Source organism: Haplochromis burtoni, unplaced genomic scaffold, assembly GCF_018398535.1.
Source record: "Haplochromis burtoni strain Fernald_Lab_line unplaced genomic scaffold, NCSU_Asbu1 Contig_88, whole genome shotgun sequence".
NCBI lineage: Eukaryota > Metazoa > Chordata > Actinopteri > Cichliformes > Cichlidae > Haplochromis > Haplochromis burtoni.
Genome location: NW_024582449.1, coordinates 1,819,920 through 1,842,347, shown reverse-complemented (window position 1 = coordinate 1,842,347; position 22,428 = coordinate 1,819,920). Strand labels below are relative to the sequence as shown.

Here is a 22,428-nt window from a genome sequence, read left to right as displayed (position 1 = left end):
TATCTATCTATCTATCTATCTATCTATCTATCTATCTATCTATCTATCTATCTATCTATCTATCTATCTATCTATCTATCTATCTATCTATCTATGATTTTTACAGTGAAAGTTATGCAGTAATTGTAAACACAGGATCTGCTCCACTGGCTGCTGCCCAGTGATCTCACTCATACTGCAGACAGCATGACTCGGCACCTCTTCATCACAGTGTATTGAATAATACTAAAGTTACTGCATTCAGAGGATTGAAATGAAAACGCTGCGTTAAACGAAAGCTTGATTAATTTTTCCAGATTTAGAAATTTGTGTATCCCAAAATATTGCAGTTTTAAGATCATGGTTATTAAGTTGTGTGCATATATAATTGTACAGTTATATGAATGAACAGTCTGTGATTGTATGGTAATTATTTATTTGAAACAAACCGATGTGTTACTGTTAAAAATTTGATCCGTTAATCTAATTCGTAGCACATACATAATCTAAACTCATTAATAACACTGCAGATTTGTGGCAGGTAAATCTATAGCGTGACTGTGGTGTGCTAGTTTGTAATCGTTCACTCGGTGACTTACACGACTAGCAGGACTGCAGTTGGCCCCGTGTCTTGTGGCTCAGCTGATGGAAAGCACCAGATGGTGCGCAGTGCTTGGCAGCCCCCCTCCACCCCATCCCATCTCATATGCAGAAATTAGCTACAAGCCAGTCCTACAAGCTAACACCACATACACTGCAGGGCCAGTTTTAAGTAAAAGTAATACAGTCATGAATTCTGCTGCACCTGAAGCTGTGTTACATGATGTGTTTCCTAGGAAACAATAACAGAAAGTAATTTCCTTTGTGTCCTTCGGATGTAAGTCTATATTTGATGTTACACTGATGCAATTAAATCTGCAGCAGTGTGATGGAAGATGTGCTGTGCACTTTAAGGCAAGCTTGGCTTGTTCTCATTGAGTCTCTAAACATTCTTCATTGTAAATGCCTGGCAGTGGGTGCTCTCAGATAAAATTAAACCTTCAATCCTAGCAGCCAAATATTTGATAGAGGACCCTAAAGCTATTATAAAAAACTCTTTTAAGGCATTAGTAATGAAGACTGCCTGCGTGCAACTACATAAAAGGTGTTATTTACATTTATTGAAGGTTTTATACAGATTTATATACTCACTTTTTCCCTAATAATATTACTACATATAACCACGAGGCCTCACCTTCCTCTGTGTGTCGAGCTCTGTCACTGTATATTTGTTCTAAGAAACATATTGCTTACAATATACATCACAAAATGTCTTTATACTGTGAAATAATAATTGTACAGTGGCGTGACAATGATGAAGATGATGAGTGGGATGGCTCAGTTTGCCAGAGAGCATGTTGATGTGCAAAGACTGCTGAGTGCAGGAGGGCACAGTGTCACCTTGAAGAGCCCCACGCAGCTGAGTCAGGCGTTGCTGCATTGATTCAGAAATGCTCACCAGGAAAAGGCAGACTGTCAACTAATGTGCAATAACTCCAACTCCGAATGATTTAACAGTAGCTGTGGTGAAAGATTGAAGACTATAAGTCTGTTGTTAAGTCTCATTAAATGACATGTCTCATTCTATTCATGCAGTTACATGTTAATTTTGTAAGGACTTTTTAAAAATACATATTTTCTTCATGTCACCTGATCACACACAGTTTTATTTCAGTGTGGTGCATTCTTGCTGTACATTAAAACCAGCTCTCTCTCCTCACATCAATCCTGCATAGCTGGATAACAGTGTGCAAATTGGTACTTTGGTGCCCGTGGGAAGCCCAGAAGTATCTGTCATTCTGGAGGGACGAGGCCTAAAAGGAGGAGGTAACATGGAAACCTGCACATGTATGCAATCAATGAGTCAGTATTAAAGAGAATCTTACACAGTGTGTCTTTACAGGAAGGTTTGGACAGACAACACCTCCGTTAGTTGAATTTTTGAAAGATATCCTGAGGAGATATCCTGAAGGTGGACAGATTCTAAAGGTAAGGGTGCTTTTTAAAAAAAATGTGTCTGTATAGACTACATATTAAACATAATTAGCATACAGAGGTTGTACAGAATTTATACATTTCTGATCTGTTTAAAGTTGGCTATTTAGTTATTATTTTTAGTACACGTGCGTCGGATTGGCGGTATTTTATGAGTTTATATCATCAGTCTGCTATGGCAGGGATTCATCCAAGAGAAGGCTGTTTGTAGGCAAAAAAAAAGATTTTAAATGAGAAAATATGCCAAGTTTGCACAGAATCAAACGTCATAGTTTTATTTTGGCTTTAACTTGCCGATCTCAGGTCCTTTACCATATATGGTTGTACTTTTTCCAAAGCTGAAGTCCCAAATGACGGCATCTATTTTAATAAGGTCTTAATTTTTCTGGCAAGGCCTTTTAGATAAAATTATCCACCTATAAAGCTGATATTTCAGTGTGGCTTTGTTACAAGGCCCTGTCTTCATATTTGATGATCTTTCCTCTGTTTTATTTTGAAGGAGCTGATCCAAAATGCTGAGGATGCTGGAGCCACAGAGGTCAAGTTCATGTACGATGAGACAGAGTATGGAGCGGAGTCACTGTGGTCACCTGACATGGCTCAGCATCAAGGTTAGCAGTCAGTAACAAGTTAAGTCCAGCATAGCCCAGTGATCAGCTCTTAAATCAGAGGGCAAACCTTCAAGCTCTCATGCTGGCAAGAATCTGTCCTGGTTAAATATCTGTTAGCAGCTATTCTGTTACTCTGACTTCTTTGGGAAGAGAGGCAACAATTTAGTCAAAGAAAATACATTATCTTTACTCACTCATTTTAGAATAATCACATTTGTTTTTCGGAGTTTTTCCCAGCATGGTCACGTTGATTCTGATTTCCAGGAACAGCACTGTACGTGTACAATGACGCGGTGTTCACTGTGGAAGACTGGAATGGGATTCAGGAGATCGCAAGGAGCAGGAAGAGAGAAGATCCTTTAAAAGTTGGACGATTTGGCATCGGCTTCAATTCCGTGTACCATATTACAGGTACAGTGTTATTTATCTAGCGAAATGTTGAATGATGTTTTGTTTTCTCATGTGGAGTCAGTGTGTTGAACCAAGGAATATTTACCTGTATTTTCCAGAGTCTGACCGCAACCAAATTTAGACGGAGAGGCAGTAAGTTTGGAACATAAATCACAGTGGTAACAAATCGCAGATAATTACCTCCAGAGATCCTTCCACTGATTTTAAAGGCTGCAAAAACAATTTCACTAATGCATTTACTGAAATGTCCAAGCAAAGCAGAAGCCCAAATAAATATCTACGTCTTCCAGTCAACACTGGGCATGAAACGTGGTGCACCCTGCCTGGTCATAGAGCAGAGTTGTTATTGTTTTGTATTTTCTGATTATTTTGTATTTTTATTTCATTTTGTCTTTTTTTTAATCATTTAAGTTTCATTTAGTTTCCACAGTGTGTTTCCTTGTTTTACTTTAGTTTTAGTCCTCCCACATGTGGAGGGTATGTCCTGGTCTAGTCTGGTTTTTATTTTTATTTCAGTTAACTACAATGGTTTTTCACATCTAGTTTTAGTTTTTAATTTAGTTTTAGTTAACGGTAATAAGCTTACTACCATTCATGGTGACATCAACAACTACAACATGTCTTTGGACTGTGGGAGAAACCCAGAACACCTGCAAAAATCCTTCACATAGAAACATCCCACCTGACCATCAGGTTCAAACTCAGAAACATTTGCCGTGAGGCGACTGTGCCACTTGCCTAATATGCTGATCTGAATGTAACCACTTATCATTGTTAGCTATTATTGTTGTTCTTTGTATGTATGTTTCAGATGTTCCCAGTATATTCAGTGGAGACCAAATCGCCATGCTGGACCCCCATCAGACCCTGTTTGGCGTGAATGAGTCGGGCCAATGCTGGAACTTGAAGTCGGACATTAAGGAGATCACGGAACTAGCTGACCAGTTTGCTCCATACTTTGGGATGTTTGGGAGTTCCAATCAAACCATTCAGGACGGCCACTTTCCTGGAACTCTGTTTCGCTTCCCGCTTCGCATGAAACCATCTCAGCTCAGCGGCAACATTTACAACAAGGAAAAGGTTTTGGAGCTTTTTGAATCTTTCAAAGCTGACGCAGACACAGTGCTCCTCTTCCTTAAAAGTGTGCAAAAAATATCCTTGCATGTGCGCGAGTCTGATGGCACAGAGCGCATGTTGTTTCAGGTTACAGCAACGGAGAATACTGATGATAAGCTAGAAAGACCGAATGCACTGAAGATACTGGGACAGGCTATAGACAGCTATAGCAACGGGGTTCCCAGCTCTGCCATCACGTGCGTCACTTACCAGCTCAGCATCGAGACTCAGGATGAAACGGCTAAAGAGACCCAGAGGATGACGTGGCTGGTGTGTAATGGAGTTGGGGGAAGAGGGATGTGTGCTGAGTTGGACTCTTTGGCAGATGATTTGAAGTTTATGCCTAGCATAGGCATTGCTCTGCCTCTTACTCTGTTTAACAGAGAGGACCAAGGTGCAACATCCGGTTTCTCAGGACGAGCTTTTTGTTTCCTTCCTCTTCCTCCTGGCGAAGAGAGCGAAACGGGCCTTCCTGTTCATGTCAGCGGCTTCTTTGGCCTCACGGACAACCGCAGGAGTATCAAGTGGCGGGAAGTGGACCAGTGGAGGGATCCAGCTGCCTTGTGGAATGAGCTTCTTATAATTAGTGTCATCCCGAGGGCTTACTTCACTCTCATAATTGAGGCTATCAAAAGGATACAGATAAAAAAGGACCAAGACTTTCCATTGTCTCCTACAGGAAGCTATAGGGCCTGGCCAGACCCTAAGCGGGTCAAGTCCCGCTGGAAACCCATTCTCCAGCCACTATTTGATGAATTGTTGCAGCACCAAGTAATCTATTCCCTCAGCGAGAGCTGGGTCAGGGTGGACCAGACTGTGTTCTCAGAGCTGGACACAGACGATGGCATTTCAGAGACTGTGATCAACTACCTCCAAAGCTCAGGAATGCAGGTGGCAAAGGTGCCTTCTGCTGTGGACTTTGTCTTGGCTGCCTACATGACTCAGTCCGGTGAAGTGAGGAAGGTGACGCCATCGTTGGTGCGGCAAGTGATCAGGAAGAGCAGACACACAGGTCCCTCACAGGAGAAGCTGCTGCTGCTGGAGTTTGCACTTGGAGATGCTAATTACAGTGACCTTATAGGACTTGAGCTCCTGCCACTCCAAGATGAGACCTTTATAACGTTTTCATCCTCTGTGACCGAAAAAGATGCCATTTACATTGCTTCTGAGGAGTACCCCAGGTACAGAGTGAGATGGTTTATTTTTGCATATAAGCTTCTGCCAGTTTTGTCATGTTTTTGTAATTCTCTTCTTAATTTGATTTATTTTATTATTCCTGAATGGATTTTAACAGGAGAAGACAATATTTATTTTATATATTTTACCATAAACTATTCACACGTTGTTTTTTCATGGATAAGGAATCCATTTCTCATTTTCCTTTTGTCAAGTATTAGTTCCAGATACATTTATATAAACAGTATGGTTCATTCTTCATGGCTTTAAGTAAGATTACTGCTCTTTGCAAGGTTTAATGGCAAGGTAAGAAATTTCCATATTAGGAAGGCTGATGCTGATTTATTCAGAAATATTGACAGACTAATTGCATGATTATCTAGTGAGTATTGCTGATGCCTTTGAAAAATGAGACAATAATACAGCTTAAAAAAAGTGAATTACATGCACAGTGCGAAATCTGCTGTCCCTCTGTGAACATGACCTTTGATAGCTTCTTGTTTGAAAACTGTGCCTACCGTTATACAAACTGTATACAAACCTTTTTTTTTTAACTTCATCCTAAGGTCTTTGTATCCAGGACTGGAGCATCGATTCATATTAGAGAGTATCAAGCCTTCAGTGATGGACAGTTTGAAGAAAGCTGCCAAATGCAGAGGTAATGTCACCTATTTTTTTAATAAATGTATATATAATCAGCTTTATTCCAGCAGTGACCAGCAGAGAGTTTGACAATGATAAACATTTTTAACAGATTTTTATTTGTAATCTTGACAATAGGAATTGAATCTAATCTGTTAGATTAAGTGTCTTTTTAGGGAAGCCTAAAAAAAATAATTATTTATTTTATTATATTTGATTTTGATTTAAAGTATTGTGTTAACTTTTTAGTTGGCCTGTATCTCCAAAAGAAAATCTTTGCAGTCCTGTGATGAACAAGTAGGTTATGTGGGTTCAGCCATGTTGTAACACTGGACTGTTGTACTCTCAGCATGCCAGCGGGGCAGTAAATCTGGTACCCAGCTGATAGGCTGATAGAGAATTTAAGGGAGAGAGAGAAAATGGAAGAGAGAGTGAGCACGCTGATTCATCGATGAGTTGTTTTTGTGCCACGCATTCCACTCGGTCTGCAAGAGCAGATCCTGAGTGCACGCTCTGCCATACTCATGCCATAGTCATGACTGTGGGTCACGACCCAGGCAGAGGAAAAGTGCTGAAAAAACAATTTTCTCCCCAAAGCCCAAAGTAGAAGACACAGAGAATACTCCATTTATACATAGCTGCAACAATTTGGAACTAACCGCTTATTATTTTTCTGCTAGCTAACATTTTGCTATTATTCATTTTTATTACATAAAGAATTGTCTGTGAAGCTTCTCAGTCATCCAGGTCATCGTAGTCAAAGGAGCTTGCAAAGAAAAGCGTCTGGACTTCTTTAAGTTGCTTGCAGACGTTTCACCTCTCATCCGAGAAGCTTCTTCAGTTCTAAGGTCAAATGGTGGGGAGTCCCAGATTTAAACCTAGTGGGAGTATCCCCCCAGAGAGGGACAAAAGGACCCCCTGATGATCCTCTAATCGCCTGAGCCAAGGTGTGAAACTGGGTGTGGGTCCCAATCAGCCAGGGTTTCGGGTGAGCTCAATGTGAAACCTGGCCCCACCTTATCATGCGAATTCCTGAGGTCAGATGGCCCAGGATGTGAGTGGGCGTTAAGGTGTCTGGGGAGGGAACTACATAAAGAATTCAATTTTAAACAGACATCTTAACTGTACTTCCAAACCTTGGCCTTAGGGTGGGTAAGGCCTTAATGTTACTCAGATATACAGAAGTCCTGAACTGAAAAATTATCATTTGTTTACTTTTTAAGTTCTTTATTTTACCACATTTTTTTTAAGAAACAGTAAAAATCATATCACATCTCTTAAATTTTACAGTGCAACAGTTTCTATGGGGGTGTTCAGGTAAGGCATTTCAAAGTGTGTGACCTTTTTATTATTAACCTAAACTTATATGTTGGATTGATAAGACTGGATTCAGATTGGCATGACTTTAGTATCTTACTGATCGTATCATATGTATGTATGTGTGTTCCCCAACTCCTTGGCACTTTTGAAGCCTTATCATCATTATCTATAAATGAGTCTTCATCAAACAGTGACATCAAACACAATGTTTATGTAGCTTGCAAAGAAGAATTAGAAGAAATATATTTATTTAATATTTTTTGGCTTAGTGTTTATAAACAACTGTTTTTGCCATCTGACTATATAAAGTGATACAAGGTAAAAATGAATAACATGATAAATTACCATGCATGTCTGTGTTTTAATACATGGGCGAAGTGAACAAGTGCCACAGGCCTGGAAAAAGCATTTTTCCTTGTTAAATTAACAAGGAACTGTGGTGTGTGTGTGTGTGTGTGTGTGTGTGTGTGTGTGTGTGTGTGTGTGTGTGTGTGGATACACAGTAAAGTTTGTGCAAGCGTGTTTGCATGACTTACATGTCTTAAATATATTTAGATTCTGAGTATTTGAGGTGATGTGTCTGAGGACAGAAATGTACTCATCATTTAATGAGTAAAATTTGACAAGAGACTAAGAAGAAAACAAAACACTTCAAAAATTAAATGACATTGTGTGGCTGAGCTATGAATGAAAAGGTGCATTTAAAGGTGTAGCAGCTGTATCAATAACAAGAACAAACCTAACCCATTGATCAGATTTTATTTTGCATCTGTGTCTGTAATAATAACTTGTGCTAATTTCTAAATTTCACTGTTATAACAGGTAGACCCTGCACTCAGCTACAAGTGCTGAACCCTGAACGTTCAGCTCGACTCATCAAGGAGATCCTGTCAACAGCCTGGCCAACCAGAGACTTTAAAGTTCATTGGGATCCTGGAAACAGGGAGTTGAAGCATCCTACATTTTCCTGGCTAAAGTTGATTTGGAAGCATCTCTATATATATTTTGCTGATGACCTAAATACATTTGAAGACATGCCTTTGATCCCACTTGTGCCACTCGAGGAAAGCACACACACAGTTGAGCTTCTTCGTTTCAAAACTCCATCACCCATAGTACTTGTGGATGAGGAAGAGGCGCCACTTTCTGAAAACGTGCTTGACATCATAGAAAAGCTTGGAGGAGTAGTGATAAAAAAGCTGGATCCCTGTTTGCAGCATCCTCTGTTAAAAAATTACATTCACCCATGCTCTCCTGGTATGCTTCTGCAAATTATGAGTAGAACATCAGCCCAACGATTATCAAGCCAAGTCTCTTCTTTCTCAGTGGAAGAGAAAATTGCACTCAGAAATTTTCTTGCAGGGCTGTCTGACATTACAGAGAAGGAGAAGTATATCCTACTTGACCTTTCCATCTTTAAAAAACTGGGTACATGCTCTAAAGGTACCTCAGCATTCACATCACTGAGAGGGGCCAGAGCTTTACACCACAGAGCCAAGCACCCGCCAGATGTGAAATTATCTGAAAATCTTGTTTCTTGCTCTGATGAGGAATCAATTCGCCTCATCAAAATGCTAAATGTTGAACAAGTGAAAACAACAGAATGTTTCAAAATGATTATTCAGGATATTGAGAGAGGTTACTACACAACAGATGAGACAACTGAAATCATGCTCTGGGCTCTTAAACATTTGGCTTTTCTAAAGAATGAAAACTCAGCCGTGATTGGATGGCTTTCTGCTCTTAAATTCATTCAGCTGCCTTGTGGAAAGTCAGTCAAAGCGACAGATCTTTTTGATCCTGAGCTAGAGATCCTGCAACATCTATTCTTCATGGAGGAAAAAAACAGGTTTCCCACAAGTACATTCACATCATCTCCAGATATTCTTCATTCACTCAGACAACTGGGACTAAGAAATGAAGTACAGCTCAGTGAAAAAGATGTACTTCGAGTGGCAAAGAAGATAGAGGAGTTGCAAAGCAGTGAGGAACCTAAATGGGACTTGATAATTAAAAAAGCAAAAACACTGCTGCAAATACTTAACAAACAGACCAAGCTTGTAAAATCAGCTGATGCTCAGACAGCTTTGCTTAAACTAAAATGGGCACCGGTCTGTAAAGACAGACCCTTAACTTACCCTAAATCTCTTGCTTGGGTTGGAGATACTCTCCATATCTGCTCTTTGTCTGAAATGTGTGAAATATCCCATGCAGTGCTTGTGGGATCTTCAGTACCACTGGTTGAACACACATCTGCAGGTATGAAGAAGGCACTGAAACTGACTATGGAGCCACAAGTGGATCAAGTATTACAACACTTGAAAGCAGTGAATGACTGGCATAAATCTCAGGCATTCACCACAGAGGATTGGTATCAGTTCCAGCAGATCTTGTTTGAGATTTATGGCTTCATGCAGGCTCATCTTGAGGATGCAAGAGAAGCAATGAAATCACTGCCTTTTGATTGGGTGTGGACAGGGAAGACGTTCTCATCACCTGGCCAGACAGTTTTAAAAGCCCTCCCTGATCTAGACTTGCAGCCTTACCTCTACTCTCTGCCCAAGACAATTAGGAAGTTTCACAAGCTTTTTAAGTTCTGTGGTTCAGTTGAAGAGGTTGTCCCAGACCATGTGTTCAAAGTCATTGCTCTCATTCGACAGAGATGTGAAGGAGAGATGACCAAGGAAGAAAGCAAACGTGATATTCTACTTTTAATCAACATCCTGAGATGGCTGTACAACAATCAGATACCTGTAGACACTAACATGCATGTGCCCATTCTTTGTTACAAGGACCCAAGCAGGTTAGCGATGAAGCCCATCCATGAATGTACCTACTGTGATATCAAAGTTGATGATTTGAACGACTTACTCGAAGACGCTTCAGAACCAATTATATTGGTCCATGATGACATTCCTATGAAAACAGCAGAGTGGCTGAAGGTCCCATGTTTGAGCACACGCTTGATAAACCCAGAGAATCTTGGCTTTGAACAGTCTGGCCAACAAGAACCTCTAACAGTGAGAATAAAAAATATCTTGGAGGAATATCCATCTGTAGCAGACATTTTCAAAGAGCTTCTTCAAAATGCTGATGATGCAAGTGCAACAGAGTGCAGTTTTCTCATTGACATGAGAAAAAACACTGACATTCGGGAGAATCTCCTTGACCCTGGCATGATTGTTTGCCACGGGCCTGCCTTGTGGTCTTTCAATAATGCCGTATTTTCAGACACAGACTTTCTGAACATCACAAGATTAGGTGGATCAGTGAAAAGGTGTGAAGCAGACAAAGTTGGCAAGTTTGGCTTGGGTTTTAACTCTGTTTATCATGTTACAGATATCCCCATCATAATGAGCAGAGAGTTCATGATTATGTTTGATCCAAACATTAATCACATCAGCAAGCACATCAGAGACAGGTCTAATCCAGGGATCAAAATCAACTGGAACAAACAACAGAGGAGGCTGAGAAAGTTTCCCAATCAGTTCAAACCTTTCATTAATGTCTTCAACTGCCAGCTTCCTTTAGCTCAGGACTCGCCATACAAATACAATGGTACACTGTTCAGACTTCCATTCAGAACAGAGCAGGAAGCGTCAGTAAGTGAAATCAGCAGTCTGTACTACAATACCACAGATATCTACTCTCTCGTTGATGAGTTCAGCATATGTGGCCACAGATTCATTCTGTTCACTCAACATGTTGGAAGCATGGTCTTGAAATACCTGAAATATGAGGAACCAAATCCAGCAGGAGCGCAAGATGTCGTGGTAATAAACAAAAGTGTGTGGTCATCCAAAGCCTCATATGGACCTCTAAGTATCCTAAAATCTGCAGCAAAGGTTATGAAGAAAGTAGCAAGCACCAGCAAGGTACCTTCTGATGTTCCCAAGTCTGGATGCATCATACGTGTTATGGTGGAGGAGTTTCACAACGTGTTCAAGCGCATTGTTGATCTCCACTCCCCACTGTTCCGAGGTTCAGAGGAAGATCCTAACCAGTACTTTGAGATGGCTGCTAAAGGTGTTCAGACAAGAAGACTCACAGATGAAATGCCCCAGAAGGCAGTTGAGGTCACGAACTGGCTCATTTGCTCATGCATGGATGCAAATGAGGCACTCAAATTTTCCCTTAGTGATAGTGGAAAAAGATTAGGACTAGTGCCTTGTGGAGGGGTGGCCGTTCTTCTCTCAGAGGAAGAGAATAGAAAATGGACAGTGAAGACAAATGCAACACCAATCGGAGAGGTGTTTTGTTACTTACCTTTAAAAATCAAAACAGGCCTACCAGTCCAAATTAATGGCTGCTTTGCTGTGACATCAAACCGTAAAGAGATTTGGAAGACAGACACCAAAGGACAGTGGAATTCTATATTCATGAGACATGTCATTGTCCAGGCCTATTTAGCAGCTCTCACCATGCTACGGTTAATGGCCGAAAGTGGAGAACTACTGAAGTATAACTACTATGCAGCTTGGCCAGATCCAGGTCAGGTACATGATGACTTCAGACTGATCAGCCAGGGTGTCTACCAAGAAATAGCCAAAGGAGGTGACAGTGAGCATGCAAGAGTTTTCTCAGATGGCAAAACGTGGGTGTCAATCAAATGTGTCAGATTCCTTGATGATGCCTTACTCTGCAGGTCAGACATAGGACCCGCTGCTTTCCAAATCTTCTTGAAATACCTCAAAAAGAGTGGCTCACAAAACCTCTGTGCTGTTGAGCTGCCTGACTGGGTGAAGGAAGGATTTGATGATGCTGGGTGCAAAGGAAAGCTGATGGAAAACACCCTGACAGAGAAGCAGTTCTTTTCAGATGTCTTTTTCCCACACATCCAGGAAATTGACAAAGAGCTTAGGGACCCTCTAATGCATTATGTTTTGAATGAGAAACTAGAGGATTTTGCATCAATCCTCAGGGTTACACCTTGTATCCCATGCTCTGGCCCCAACACGGAACTGGTTTTACCTTCTAAACTTATTCACCCAGAGGGAAGAGTTGCTAAACTCTACAACGCTGATGATGGAAGATTTCCTGAAGGAACTTCTAAAGACTATGTAAACCCTGTATGTTTAGTAAAGCTAGTGCAGTTAGGTATGGTAAAAGACGATCTGTCATGGGAGGACCTGATTGAGCGTGCTCATTCTGTCATGGATCTTAATGAAAGTGATCATACAGCTGCATGCTTCCGTAGTAGTATACTACTCAATCTCATTGACGAAAAGCTGAAGATGAGAGATGAAGGAACAGCTGAGCATTTGGAGAAACTGCAGGACATCAGGTTTCTTCCATTCCTCACAAGGCCTGCAGGATTCTCTCTCCCATGGCATGGGAACAACTTTTCCCCAACAACAATGTTCTCTGCCAGAGAGCTCTTCACAACTGAACATCAGGACACAGTGTGTCTGATGAAGCCAATCCTGAACGAGAATTCCCCATCCTTTAAAGGTTGTGGTGCAATCTCGCTAGCTGTGAAAGACTGTCTTGGTCTAATAAGGAAACCCTCAGTTGGACTGGTCATCAGTCAGCTAAAGAAGCTCTCTCAGGCTTTTGATGGTGTAACTCTGTATCAGGAAAACATAACAAATGCCTGTTACAAATATCTTCATGAGGAGATGCTACAGGACGAAAGTGCAAAAGATCAGATAACTGAGGAACTGAAATCCTTCAGCTCCATCCTGGTAGAGAACACATATGTCAGTCCTTCCAAAGTTGCTTTCCACCTAAATTTTGATGCAGCTCCACATCTTTACCAGCTCCCCAACAAGTACAGAAACAGCTGCCGTGAGCTTTTTGAAAGTGTTGGGGTACAACCTAGCTTCACAGTGGAAGATTTCTCAGCTGTTCTGGAAACTATGAAGCAAGAATGTGGACGAAAAGTACTCAGTGAGGAAAACTTCCAGTTATGTCGCAGAATTATTAGTGAAGGAATATGGAGCCTAATACGAGACAAGAACCAAGAATACTGTCAAGTGAATTATGGTGAGATTCTGTTACCCGACTCCAATCTAATGCTGCAGCCATCAAAATCCCTGTGCTACAATGACTGCCCCTGGATCAAAGTCAGAGACTCAACGGTGAAATACTGTCACGGGGATATTCCAAGAGAGGTTGCTGTAAAATTAGGAGCAGTCCCAAAACGTCATAAAGCATTGGAGAGATATGCCTCAAATGTCTGCTTTACCACACTTGGGAGTGAGTTTGGACAAAAAGAAAAGCTCACAAGCAGAATTAAAAGCATTCTCAATGCTTACCCATCGGAAAAAGAAATGTTGAAAGAGCTGCTTCAAAATGCAGATGATGCCAAAGCAACAGAGATTTACTTTGTTTTTGATCCAAGAACGCACCCCACAGATAGAATATTTGACGATAAATGGATCCCGATGCAAGGCCCAGCGCTCTGTGTATTTAACAATCAACCATTCACAGAAGATGATATCAGAGGTATACAGAATCTTGGGAGAGGAACAAAAGAGGCCAATCCAGGAAAAACTGGTCAATATGGCATAGGATTCAATTCAGTCTACCACATAACTGACTGTCCATCCTTCATCTCTAACAATGACATTCTTTGTATCTTTGATCCACATGCACGGTATGCACCTGGGGCCACATCTGTGAGTCCTGGAAGAATGTTTCGAGACTTGGACTCTGACTTCAGGTCTCAGTTTTCAGATGTTCTTAATCTTTACTTAGGAGCTCATTTTAAGTTGGAACGCAGCACAATGTTCAGATTTCCCATCCGCTCTACAGACATGGCAAAGACATCAGAGATCAGTTCTGTCGCTGCGTCTGACAGGATGGTACAGAACCTTCTGGATAAGCTTAAAACTGATGGTGCAGAACTTTTGATGTTTCTTAACCACATGGAGAAAATATCAATCTGTACTATTGATCATTCATCTGGTGAACTAAAAGTGCTCTACTCTGTGACAGCCAAAATAACAGATGGTGACCGATTGAAACGCAAACAATTTCATGCCTCTGTCATCGACAGTGTGACCAAAAAGAAGCCGCTTCCTGCTATCCCAGTCCAGCAGATAACCTACACAATGGACATAGAGGATACTGAGGGAAATCTGACTACATGGATGATCTGCAACAGATCCGGCTTCCCTAACATTGAAAATGTCTCTAAAAGTGTGATCTCAGCTCACAAAAATGAAGACATCACCCTGTTTCCACGTGGAGGGGTAGCTGCATGTGTAAGTCACAACTACAAAAAACCCCACAGAGCTTTCTGCTTTCTTCCTCTTTCACTCGAGACAGGGTTACCCTTTCATGTCAATGGACATTTTGCCCTAGATTCTGCCAGAAGAAACCTGTGGAGAGATGACAATGGAGTTGGGGTGAGGAGTGACTGGAATAACAATCTGATGACATCACTGATAGCACCCGCCTGTGTTGAACTGCTGATTCAGCTCAAGCGTCGATACTTCCCAGGTCCAGATCCCACCATGACTATAGTCCAAGGAACACCACTTCATGTTGTTAAAGATACACTGCGGAAATATCTGTTCTTCTTCCCAGCCAACAGACTTGATATACAGCCAGACTGGTACTGCCTGGTTAAAGCAGTATACAGCTGTATCCATGCTGACCTGAAACGTCTCCTTCCTGTTGTCAGAGCAGCACAGATGGACAACTCTGAGATACACTCTGTCATTTATATTTCATGGGTGAATACATCTACAACAAACAAGGGAAGAGCCTTTTTTGATAACCTACTACAAGATGAACTTCAGCATTTGAAAAACACAGAGTACAACCTAACTTCAAGGAAGTCTGTGGCTGAAAATGTCTACAGGCTGAAAACCTTGCTTCTTGATATTGGTTTCAACCTGATTCACAGCTGCGATGAGACTGCAAATCTCTACTTCTGTTTGGAAGATGCAGGGATTCCAGTACGTTATGTTACACCAAGTGATGTCCGTAACTTTCTTTACACTTTCTCATCACCGGATACATCATGCCATGTTGGAAAACTCCCCTGTCGTCTCCAGCAGTCAAACTATAAGCTAGTTCATAACTTGAAGCTTCTAGTGGACTACTGTTTTAAAGATATAGAGGAAAATGAAGTCAAAGTCGAGGGCTTGCCTCTGTTGGTAACAATGGACAACATGCTTCAGGTGTTTGATTCAAAGAGACCAAAGTTCCTGACAGCACACCATGAACTGATATCATCTAGGAAAGACATGTTCATGAACACATTGTACATTAGGTACAGCAACATCCTGTTGAATGCAGGAGTTGCAAAAAGCTTTGACATCAGCAGCTTTGGGGACCTACTTGGGTCTGTTCTTCCAAGAGAGTATCGATCAAAGATTCCTGTGAAATGGAGAGATACCTTTGCAAGTGAATCCTGGCTAAAGAATGTGTGGAACTTCATCAGTGAGAATATCGCTGTTAAGGATAATCAGGTGGAAGTGAAACCTAGCTTCGACACAGTGCTTGAAATTCTGAAAGATTGGGCTTTGCTGCCTGGAATCAAATTCATGGCCAGAGAAAAGCTTGTTGTTCCAGAGTATGATGTGCTTCTACCTCTGAGCTTGATGAGCATTGCCATATTTCCACAGGGCCAAAATGACAAAGTCTTTCATACCCTAATGAAAGCAGGGTGTATTCAACTTGCAGTTAACAAAATCTGTGTCAAAGAGAGTCAGCTCGTGCCTTTTCTGACACAGTACACTGCAAACATTGAAAATCCATCAAGTGTTCTGAAAGCTGTAGAGTACATGATTCAGACATCTGCATTCAAATCGGGAAACCTGAATGACAAGGACTTTGAGGCTTTTTTGTTATATTTCAACTGCAACTTGGCTAGCCTCACACAAGAAGATGCACAGAGCCTAAAACTCCTCCCATGCTTTAAATCAGTTAGCGGAAAATATATCAGCATTGCTAACTATGGGGCAAACTATGTTCTTGCCAAAAGTCTCCCTTCTGCGGACATAGACAAATGGGCGAACACTAACTCCTTTGCATTTCTTGCAGATTGTCCGCAGCTCAAAGAGTTGTATACGTTCCTTGGCTGCATGCCAATAGATGACTTAGAAATCTACCTCCATCATCTTCTGCCAAAGTTTGAGAGTCTTTCCTATGATGCCAAAGTTGAACACATTGTCTATCTGAAGGAGAGGCTTTTGGCAATGGAAGAACCATGTGAGATGAAAGATCAGCTCTATGAGAAACTGAAGGAACTGTCGTTCATCTATGACTACTCAAACAGAATCAGGCCAACTAAGTTCTTCTATGATAAAACAGTTAAAGTGTTTGAAGTTATGCTACCTACAAAGTCATTCATACCTACTGAGTTTTTTAAAAAAGTAGAGCAAGTGTCAAAACCCAAGAATGGGACATTGTTGCTCACCTCATGGATAAATTTTCTGAGAAATATTGGTCTCAAGCATGAAGTATCACAGCAGCAAATTCTTCAGTTTGCAAAAGAGATCAGCATCAAAGCACAAACGGAGTGCTGGACTAAGGAAAAAGTGCAAACCATTGTCGATGTTCTTTTGAACCATATTTTCAGTGAGAGGATGGACCTTTTTCAGGGCACTTTTCTCAAAGAGCTCTCAATGATACCTTTTCTGTGCCCTGAGAGAGCACCCAAAGAACTCATCAAACTTCATTCTCAGTACCAAGAGATGAGTGGCACACTTCCTCTCATACGTTTCAGTGGGTCCCAAGTGAATCCAAAGTTCAAGCAAACAGATATTATTCATTTGCTTTGGACATCATGTCCAATACTACCAGAGAAAGCTACACCTTTAAGCATAAGGGACCAAGAGGGTAGCACTTTCACTGGGCAGGAACAACTTGACCAAGTGTTAAACATGCTAGGTGTCAACTTGGACCCACCTCTGGAGAAAGTCATAAGCAACTGTAAGAATATCTGCAGTATATCCAATCCTGATGATGAAATGGTGAAAACCAGGAACAAAGTTCTAAGATCCACATATGAGTTCCTCAATGCAGATAAAAGAGATTTCCGTTACCAGCTCCGTGGAGTAGCCTTTGTCATGGTAGAAGATGGCTGGAAATTGCTAAAACCTGAAGAGGTGGTCATTAATTTGGACAATGAATCTGACTTCAAACCCTATTTGTACAAACTACCTCTAGAACTCGGTACCTTTCATCAACTGTTCAAAGAGCTTGGTACAGAGGATGTTGTGTCAACCAGACAATATGTTGAAGTGCTGTGGCGAATTTACAGAAATTCAGAGGGAAAGCAGCTTGACCCAAATGAAATGAGAACTGTGAAAAGGGTTGTTTCGGGATTGTTCAAGTCTCTTCATAATGAGCCAAAGGACATTCGCAAAGACCTTGAAGATCTAAGAGATTTGATATTTTACCTCCCAAGCCATGATGGTAGATTAGCCAAATCGAATGTGTTGGTGTTTGATGATGCACCACACTACAAGAGCAGAATTCAGGGTAATGTTGGAGTTCAGATGCTTGTGGATCTGAGCCAGTGTTATCTAGGCAAAGATCATGCCTACCACACAAAACTAATCATGCTACTTCCACAGAAGCTAAGGCCTAGACTGCTTAGTAGCATTCTTGAAGAGCAACTTGATGAGGACTCTCCAAAAATGTGCCAGTTCGGTGCCCTTTGCTCGCTACAAGGTCGCCTTCAGCTGTTGCTCTCATCAGAACAGTTCATCACAGGACTGATCAGAATAATGAAACATGAGAACGATAATGCATACCTTGTGAATGAAGACAAAGCCATACGTCTCTGCAAAGCGCTTTGTGAAGGGCTCAAAGTGTCCTGTTTTGAGAAACTCCAGACAACTTTAAGAGTGAAAGGATGTAGCCCTATCCCGCACAGTCGCAGCGAAACGCTAGCATTCCTCAAGAGATATGGGACAGCTGTGATTCACCTCTACATCCAACATTCAGACAGCAAAGACATTAACTTTCTTTTGGCTCTTGCTATGACACTGAAGTCTGCTACAGACAATTTGATTTCAGACACGTCGTACCTGATTGCTATGTTGGGCTGTAATGACATCTATAGAATCACAGAGAAGCTGGACAACCTTGGTGTTAAATATGATTCAACGGAGCCTTCACAGCTTGAGCTACCCCTCCCTGGAACCCCAATTCCAGCAGAGATACATCACACACTGCTCATGGATCCAATGAATGTATTCTATCCAGGGGAATATGTGGGTTATCTTGTAGACTCTGAGGGGGGAGACATATATGGCTCATATCAGCCCACCTATACATACGCCATCATTGTACAAGAAGTCGAAAGAGAAGAGGAAGAAAACACAAGTTTCCTTGGGAAATGCTTCCAGATCGACATTGGTTATAGTGAGTACAAAATAGTTAGTTCCCTCGACTTATACAAGTTCTCCAGACAAGATGAAAGCACTCAAGTTCGAGACACATCAACACCATTAACACCTACGAGCCCAGACAGTCGTTCCTCTGGTCTACGAATGGTCCCCCCTCCATTTCCTGGCAAAGAAAACTTGCGACCCCCTCCACATAAACAGTCTCCAAAAAAGATCAAACTTAAGGCATTGCCTGAGATTCTTAAAGAAGTGACCTTAGTAGTTGAACAAGCCTGGAAGCTTCCTGAGACGGAGAGAAAAAAGATTATCCGAAGACTGTATCTCAAATGGCATCCAGACAAAAATGCAGAAAATCTGGACATTGCCACAGAAGTCTTCAAGCACCTACAGAATGAGATAAACAGGATGGAGAAGCAGTCTTTGGCTGATCAGCAAAATACAGACAGGGCTTCCAGGAGAGCCTACTCTGCATCATCAACCCGCTTCCAGTCAGAGAAATTCTCATTTCAAAGGTTTTATTCATCGTGGAACCAGGAAGCAACGAGTCACAAATCAGAAAGGCAACAGTTCAGGGAACATTATACAAGTTATGCAAGTTCATCACACTCGCATCGTTTCTTTGTTCCCCCAACCTTTAAGACAGTTGGAAACCCTGTGGAGGCCCGCAGGTGGCTGAGACAAGCCAGAGCAAACTACTCTGCTGCTCGCAATGACCTTCATAAGAATGCTAACGAGTGGGTTTGTTTCAAGTGCTACTTGGCCACAAAGCTTGCATTGATAGCTGCTGATTATGCTGTCAGAGGAAAGTCAGACAAAGATGTAAAGCCGACTGCGCTGGCTCAAAAAGTAGAGGAGTACAACTCCCAGCTCAAAGGCCTCGCCAGTGACGTTCAGATCCTGGAAGGATACGGTGTGGACAGCCTGAGAACTCGCTACCCCGATCTCCTGCCATTCCCGCAGATTCCCAATGACAGATACACATCTGAGGTTGCAATGAGAGTGATGGAATGTACTGCACGGATAATCATAAAGCTTGAAACCTTTGTGCAGCAAAAAATATGATACTGCTGTTGATGAAGACGAGTATGCATAGATTCTCTGTGGAATCGAGAAAATGTGTGATTGTGTGCAATACAGACCATGTATCAAGAATCCCCCCTGGCAGCTTATGGTACATATGCAGTTTACACCTGTGATGGTGGTGCTGTGGCTCATGCACAGTAAATACATGTATGGCTTCCATAACCTGTTAGGCTGCATTCATAGAAATTTGATGTAATATGTAAAAAAAACATAAACCATAATGTAATATGTAAAAAAGCCATTTGTGCATATGCTGTACATACAGATGCCTCAGCAATACATTTTGTTTACCAAAGTCCCCACATTGACTGTCTTTGCTCTAAGTTAGAAAAAATGCTGCTTTTTTTTTACTTTATCTTTTGTAAAAATAAATGAATATATTTTCTTGCTACGGAAAACCCGTTGGGTGTACTTAAAGGCTGTGCATATTATGAAAAAGGTCAAATCTGTCAAGTAATGCAGTTACTGTCATGCAACATCTCCTATTTGCAAAAGCTCAGCAAGTCAAGGAAGTACAATCATGTTTGTACATTTTGTTTGTACTTTTATGCTTGATTTCGTATCATTTTGTTATAAGTTGTACATTCTCTGTAACATAGACAGGCACTTGTTTATGGACAGAGCACTTTTTGAAACTCATGTACTTGCACTTGTGTAGCATTAGTCAACCCAGAAACTTGGGACAATTCAGCTGTGAACAGAAACATGTTCTGTTAATTTTAACTCACTTGTATGTTTTGTGTCAGTCAATATGAAGTACCTGTACTCAAAGCTGGAGTGCAAGTGTCTTGCTTTTTTCTGTGAAGTTTTAGAAAAGGCGATTAGTCAAGTATCCTTGTAGGTTTTTTTTGGTTTTGTTTTTTACCTGTTTGTTAATACTCAGCAGGATTTGTGATAAAGAGCCATATTCTGTAATCTGGGCACAACCCAACATGTTAACCTTTGCCAGCATTAACCCATGTTCATACTTTTTATTTTTGTCAGTTGAATCTTTTGGTTTAAGGAACATAGATAAGCACCAGACTGTGGTGCTCTTGTGTTTTTTTGCTGATTTAGCAGCTTGGTTTTACCTCTGATTTGAAGGACGATACACACACTGATCACACATTGTAAACAGAAACAATAACTTATACCTCAAGCTTGAGGTCACTCAGTCAAGACTGTCCCCTGAATAAACTTTGGAGTTCTTTCTGTAGATCATGATGATGTACACTAGCCATAGAAAGCCCTAATAAATTCACCCCCCAAATACTCTGTGCCAGTTATTGCTTGGACATTATTTTAAAATAAGGTGTATTTTGAATAGAGGAGTGTGACTTTAATTTTGCATTGACAGAAACTGATATTTTAAAATGAAATATTGATATTGTATCAGTAATGTATACTGTTTTACAGTGAGGTGTGAGTTTTAATTACTTTCTTAAAAAGACAAGATGCAAAGTTATAGATGAATTGGACTGACTGAATCACTGCAATCCTGTGAAAAAGAACTCTGTGCTATCCTGAGATAAACTATGCAAACCCCACTGCATATATCATATACACCGTGGGGTTATCAGTCTCTCACATCGTTGGGCAAATGTTGGTTTTGGAAAGATGTAGTGCAGTGTATTATAACTAGAGCTAAATAGCTTCTCTTTGGTCATTTTTCCAGATGTCTTGCGATTTGTTCAGATGCAATTTAACAAACCAAAGCATGGTACGTCTTGGAGATACGATTCTTTCTTCCGGCAACCCTTCTAAAAAAAGCCATACTTGTCCAGCTTGAGGTCTGTAGTCTGAGATGTAGCGCTTGGTTTTTTGCAGTTTCTCTGAGCATTGCATGGGCTGACCTCTGGGTGAACTTCTTGAGACATCACCTGTTAACTGTCTTGAATGTTTTCCACTTTTAAAGAATCTCTCACTGTAGAATGACGGACTTCACAATGTTTGGAAATGACCGTATACCCATTGGCACACTGATGGGCAGCAAAATTTGCTTTTCTAAAATCTTTCCTCACAATCATGTTAACACACACCCGAATGCTCCAGACTAGCAAACAGCCAAAATGTCTGCTATTACAAAGGTGCTTACACTTGTTCGTGATCAATTAATGAAGTGCATTCATAGCAACACTTGGCCACTACTTAACTTTTCCATTCCTATGGAAGCTAAAAGGGATAATTACTTTTTCACAGGATTGTATATTTATATATGTATTTAAAGTTGAGATACCAAAATTATGATATGTCTATAAGATAATCATGATGTGTAAAATGTGATATAGTGACAGTCATGTTTTAAGCACAAATGCTCCTAGTGTCCTACAGTCTTGCATCTGCATTGGCATTAAAACCTCAAAGTTATAAGATTTATTACAATGTAGTATGTTTATTAGCTAGCCATAGCTGGTACTAGTAGAACTATTTTTTTAATGAAGCTGATTTCTGGAGTTATTTGAAGGGTTAAATTTACACTTGCCAAAACAAATTGATTTTCTACGCTGACATCACATTACTGCAGTTTGAACCATCCTAAAAATAAAGAGCATACAGCTTCATGACCCCGCTGCAGCACACACTGTGATCCACTGAATAAGCACAAAGTTGCTTCTCTTGGGCTGCTGGTGTCAGTCACTGTGGTGTTACTGCAGAGTTTTACCACTAGAGTGCATCACAGAGCCATTAATTAGGCCAGTTATATTAAACCGAGTCCACCAGCATGCAGCTTACGTGCACATCAGTCTGTCAATGCTTTCATTTTC

General features: G+C 41.0%; 1 protein-coding gene across 3 annotated transcripts in view; it reads left to right on the top strand.

Moving 5' to 3' along the window:
• Nucleotides 1-22,414, top strand: part of sacs (sacsin molecular chaperone) — a 26,987-nt gene extending 4,573 nt beyond the window's left edge. For 2 of the 3 annotated variants that reach the window (XM_005927336.3, XM_042222566.1), the window contains exons 5-12: nt 1,755-1,845; nt 1,922-2,007; nt 2,513-2,624; nt 2,889-3,035; nt 3,847-5,332; nt 5,894-5,985; nt 7,260-7,286; nt 8,112-22,414. In XM_005927336.3, the coding sequence (XP_005927398.1) occupies nt 1,755-1,845; nt 1,922-2,007; nt 2,513-2,624; nt 2,889-3,035; nt 3,847-5,332; nt 5,894-5,985; nt 7,260-7,286; nt 8,112-19,663 (13,593 nt within the window). In that variant the 3' untranslated portion in view covers nt 19,664-22,414. The remainder of the gene's footprint in view (nt 1-1,754; nt 1,846-1,921; nt 2,008-2,512; nt 2,625-2,888; nt 3,036-3,846; nt 5,333-5,893; nt 5,986-7,259; nt 7,287-8,111) is intronic. The other variant, XM_042222568.1, reaches the window with a different exon arrangement.
• Nucleotides 22,415-22,428: the final 14 nt, after the last annotated feature.